The 5,774-nt window shown below is 41.3% G+C and overlaps 1 protein-coding gene across 1 annotated transcript; it reads left to right on the forward strand.

Moving 5' to 3' along the window:
- Positions 1-3,471: 3,471 nt before the first annotated feature.
- LOC147904993 (protochlorophyllide reductase-like) lies at positions 3,472-5,531 on the forward strand. The gene is made up of 5 exons (XM_087389256.1): positions 3,472-3,681; positions 3,762-3,863; positions 3,972-4,500; positions 4,606-4,964; positions 5,062-5,531. The coding sequence occupies exons 1-5, from the start codon at positions 3,619-3,621 to the stop codon at positions 5,215-5,217; spliced, it is 1,209 nt and encodes a 402-aa protein (XP_087245382.1). The 5' UTR covers positions 3,472-3,618; the 3' UTR covers positions 5,218-5,531.
- The last annotated feature ends 243 nt before the right edge of the window (positions 5,532-5,774 follow it).

Below are 5,774 nucleotides of genomic sequence, written 5' to 3' on the forward strand. Positions count from 1 at the left end.
GAGGCACCCATTGGTGGGCACTGAAACTAACCATTAGGAGAGCTACTTTTCCACAATAGGTGGGTAGACCATTACACACGAGTGCCACCCATTTTTTCTCCCTCCGACATACCTAGAAGTTCATGCCTAGGGAGAGACCTTCCATGAGCAACCAAGCTTGGCTACCCTATGATGGGCATCCTATCAACCAACAAGATTAGAGAGTGTTCCACGGTTCCTCTCGCCTTTTATAAGTTTCTTATACAAAACATTTTTGTTGGTGGGTAGCAAGAAATATTAGGTGGTTTGTAAAGATCCCCAACCATGCTTTTGTCATATGGGTGCCCCTACATTGGGCAATGCTTGGGCACCGATGGGCAGTCTATAAAGTGCCTCAATACATTAACAAATTTTGCAACCACCACAAAGCTACATGTGATTGCAAATTGTGTTGCATCCTTTTTTTTTTTGTGTGAAAAATATAATTTATTACTACTCTATGTAAAAAAGGGGAAACAGGGGACTGCCTCCTTAAAAGGTAGGAAATTACAAGGAACCCTAAAAACTCTCCAATTTCAAGCACACTTGCCTATAATTTTCCTTTTTCTCCTCCAAACTCATAAGTGCCATCCTTGTTGAGTACTCAAGCTCTTTGTACCAAAAACCCATACCATCATTCCTTTTATAGATTAGGTTATTTCTATGTTCCCATATACATTGGATGACTATAGCTCTCAACAATTTTCAAAGTTCCAATAATGCATCACTCAAGATGCCCTTATATCACCAACGCCTGTTTCCACTGAAGAGAAAAGAAAATCTGCATTTGAGCAAACCACCTCACAACTCTTGTCCATACTGGTCAAACTGCTACACATTCCCATAGAAGATGAAAACCTGTCTCCTTTTTTAATCTACAAAACACACAAAATGAAGAGACTCTAGGATTCCACTTAGCAATCCTAGATCTCACTAGTATTTTCCCAACTATAACTTTCCACAACAACTCATTATACTTGTAAATTGGAGTAGCATCCCATACCTTCCATAATCTTCTTACCCAAACACTTACACTATCTCCTGGCACTTTATCAATCCACTAATTACGTGCCATGCGGCATGCACAAATCCTCTCAAGTCCCCCGTATCACTAAAAATTGTATTTGTTGGCCAGTCTTCCCGAATGTTGGAAAGTAAATTTTGCATAACTCTTCTCCTTCCAATATTCAGATTAAAAGTTATCCCTATTTCATCCACGTCCATCCATCTCCTCCCAATAGGATTCCAAATATTCCTAGAGGTCTACAATCCTTTTCCACATAGTTTTCTCACATGCCTTAAGGCTACCAATCTAGTGGCTTAAAATCATCTTTATAAGCGCGATCAGCTAGCCAAAGTGATCAACCTAGAGATGCATCCCCCTGGAAAGTTGCATTGTCCAACCACGAAATATAACAAAAGATCTCTTTCGAAAAGCAAACCGTTTTAGTAAACACTTCAGATTGAGGAATTTTAACATGTCACAAATTACTATGTTTTGCCAAGGCCCTCTAATAGGTTGAGGTCCATTTCTACTTATCCAATATCTTGCCAACATAGCGCAAGGCTAGCCCATCATCAAAAGCCATTTAGTGCACAGTCTCTTGCACTTTTGACCCATCCCTTCTAAACCTATACCTCCTTCTTGTTTTTCTACCATAACTAAGATCCAATCAAATGAATGCCATTGCTTTTTCCAAAGAAAGTCTCGTATCAATCTATCCATGATCTTAAGCACATTATTAGAAAAAGGAAACATCGACAAAAACATAAACTGCAACAGATGATAGTATTTGAATTGCCACCACAATTCTTCCTAGAAAGGAAATATTCACATCTTTCCACCTAGGCATGTCAGCAATTGCAGTTAGCAAACAAGACCTTACGCAATCAGACTCCCTTTTAGGGTAAAAAATAAGGCGGGAACAAGATTATGACAGTGTAGGTCAATGGGTGAATCTTTCCCCATATAGAGTTATAAATATTAGACCTACTACCACTTTTAGGGCGAATTTATCAAATTTGAGGCTGTAAAAATTAGCCCACCTTTATTTTTGGTCTAATTTATCAAATTTAAAGCTCTAAATATTAGCCCAACCAACTTGGGAAAGCCTCTAAATTAGCCCGGCAACCTTTGTAACACTCTTTATGGAGTCATTCCATCGTCCAATCGGTGAGCATGTAAACTGGCTTCCTTCGTCTATGCATCCTACACTACCATATCAAAATCCTCAAGTCCCAAGTAAGTGTTCAACTTAAACAAAATGGGACCTCTACTAGTTTAAGTTATCAACCTAGATCAAAAGTAACATAAAGTGGAAAGTGATAAGGTGAAACTATCTTTGATAGCACTCTTCCCAATGATCCCAGGTTTCAACCACCATCTACCCTCCATAAAATAGATTATATCCCATCGAGCTGCCCTCCAACTTTAAGCCCTACAAGTGAAGCATCTCATGATTAGCCAAATCCACAAAACTGCAAGAGGTTGTCAAATTGTCCCACTCAGTTTGTTCCTGACTAAGCATCCGAGTTCCCTCATGGGATTGATCATTTATCACAAACATTATTCCAATTGCCCAAGCATACTGCTTGTTTGCCAACCACAGTTTTTGCACAATAAAGCCCTTTACGTAGATCTATTGGGTGCATAAAAGATACGATATAAAAGATACTACCTTGCACTCTAACTTCACCATGATATATTCACCTTCCTCATCCTTAAACACTGAAACCAAAGCGCTACAAGAATTAACCAGAATTGCCAATAAACCGAAAATCTCTTGCCAATAAACTGAAAATCCATCAAACTGCATTTGTTTTGATAAGTATGAATAAATCACCGCTCGAACTCCTCTTCTTGAAGCACTCTACCCACGTACATAAAGAACCCACAATCCTGTAATCTGTTATACTCCTTGCATAAACTTGCAGATTGAATGTTGACTACCAATCGTAGTACTCTTTTGGAATCATCACCACCTCCCTAAAACGTATGTCTCTTCCTCATATTGATCTTTTGCAAATCATTCTCTAAATAGATCAAATCGAGTAACTTCCACATAAGTACTAACATTACATGTCAGCTCAGTGTTAGACCCTTTACCAGTGCATGTCTTCATAACCTTGCGAACTTCCTCGTCACCTTGAACCAGACTAGTCTCGCCATCCACGCTTGCCGGTAGGGATGACTAACATGTAATTCTACTCACCATTGCACAGGAGCCAGGTCGATCGACCATGTTACATCCTAGTTGGAAGCAAGGAGGAAGGGGAAATGAAAAATCTTAATTGGAGATATGGACGGGGACATATGGGAAATGAAAAATCTTAATTGGAGATACGGATGGGAAATCCAAGGAAGGAAATTTTGATTGGAGGAAAGCACGTGGGAGAGGGAAACCATGCAAAAAGTACAAAACCTTTGCGAAAAATATCATCATCCAAACAACGTAAGGCATGTGGTCAATTTTCATCTATTATCCTATCCGATCCTGAATTTGCGTATATAGATTCGAGTTAGGTGTCTCTTTCATCTGTAGCTCGTTGTAAGAACGCCCATCTTCATTACTGTACGTAATTTGCTTTGCAATCCTCTCCATGGCCTCCTTGGCGAATCGCGCATTTGCTTCACATTCCGTAACCCACATCCCAGCGAAAGAAGTGAGTGACTCTGGTTCTGGCTTTGTAGAATTGAATTGCGAACTCATTTGCAGCGCTTTAATTGTGCTGTTTATCTGCAGAAAGCACTCGGGACGTCTCTCTCCACAACAGACTCTTTCTCAGGTCTCCGGCTCTGTGAGTCTGGAAGATGCGGCATTCCACAGTCCCTCACCGTGAGAAAGGTGAACACATTCATCTGCACATTGCCTTCCTATTGAGAATTAAGGTTTTCAACTCTCCTTCGTAGCAGCTCATTTTTTTGGTTGGACGAATTGGTACCCATTCTGCAGGGCTCAGGCAAACATGCCCTGCTCGATTCTGTCCGAGCCCAGACAGTTGCCGCTCCAGTGGAAACGCCCAAAACTGCAGAGCGCAAAAAGACGGCAGTTAAGTCTACGGCTGTCATTACAGGTGCATCCTCTGGTCTTGGGCTGGCCACTGCGAAGGCACTCGCGGATACGGGCGAATGGCATGTTGTTATGGCTTGCAGGGATTTCTTGAAAGCAGAGAAGGCAGCTAAGTCTGCTGGCCTCCCGAAAGACAGCTACACAATAATTCATCTCGATTTGGCCTCCTTCGAGAGCATCCGCCAATTTGTGGATAACTTCAGAAGGTCGGGAAGGCCACTTGACGCCTTGGTGTGCAATGCCGCAGTGTATTTTCCCACTGCGAAGGAACCCAGATACTCAGCTGAAGGGTTTGAACTCAGTGTCGGTACAAATCATTTGGGACATTTTCTGCTAGCTCGATTGCTCCTAGAAGATTTAGAAAAGTCTGAGCATACATCTCGGAGGATGATTATTGTCGGCTCCATTACAGGTGACTTGATTTTTTTCTTTTGGATGGACAGCAATATGCCGGTACATGCTGATTCTGTGATTTTCTGATGTGAAACCCTTAATGTGGCTTCTGTTGATGTTGCAGGTAACACCAACACTCTTGCTGGGAATATACCCCCTAAGGCAAACTTAGGCGACTTGAGGGGCCTATCTGGAGGACTAAACGGTGTCAATACTTCTCCCATGATCGACGGTGGTGACTTTGATGGTGCCAAAGCATACAAGGACAGCAAAGTTTGCAACATGCTTACTATGCAGGAGTTCCATAGGCGTTATCATGAGAAAACTGGCATTGTGTTCTCATCTCTTTACCCTGGTTGTATTGCCACAACTGGTCTCTTCAGAGAGCATATACCTCTCTTCAGGACTCTCTTTCCGCCATTTCAAAAGTACATCACCAAAGGATTTGTGTCTGAGGAGGAATCTGGGAAGAGACTAGCTCAGGTATATATCTGCTCTCTGGGCGTTTTCATAAATTTGCTGTGGGAATTGCGTACTGCTTTACACCCAGGTGTTCTGATGTTGGCTGGATGGCATGCAGGTTGTCAGTGACCCAAGCTTGAGCAAATCAGGAGTATACTGGAGTTGGAATAATGATTCCAGCTCGTTTGAGAATTGCTTATCAGAGGAAGCAAGCGACCCTGAGAAGGCTAGAAAGGTCTGGGAAGTCAGCGAGAGATTGGTGGGCCTTGCTTGAGGAGAGATTGGGCGGTATGTATTGGATTCAGGGCATTCTGAACTCAAGCAATTAGTGTATTAAGATTAAATGGCAACGTAGACCTAGAAACTTACAAAGTAGATGCGTATCTTCAAGGCTTAATATAGAACACAGATTGAGAGGTTAGAAACAACAATAGGGCGTTTTCTTCTTGATACAGGTTGCTCCTTTTCAAGGAAACAATCATACAGTCGTTCTGGAAGAGCTCCTACTTGCATATTTGTTACTTCATACTGTGTACTCTTGTAGTTGATGCTATGAACTCAGTAAATATAGATGATTTTGCTTATTGACATTTGTGTATATATATTTACAAGGGTGGGTGTTTTGTGAGGTGCTTGGCAAATACTAATGATTATCGTGAGTGGTAGTGGTGTGATTTGAGTGGCTGAGAAAGCAGTATGAAGTACTAAAATGTACTGAAAGTAATTGTTAAGATCACTTATATTTTGAGGTTTGTGTTTGTACTAATGAAACAGTCTATTGCTACTGACAATTTAGTGCTTCCTATTAATCTGTTTAGATTACCAAAAAAA

This window comes from Dipteris shenzhenensis, chromosome 2 (assembly GCF_047967505.1).
Source record: "Dipteris shenzhenensis isolate YYH24624 ecotype China chromosome 2, Dip_SZ_1.0, whole genome shotgun sequence".
Classification (NCBI taxonomy): Eukaryota; Viridiplantae; Streptophyta; class Polypodiopsida; order Gleicheniales; family Dipteridaceae; genus Dipteris; species Dipteris shenzhenensis.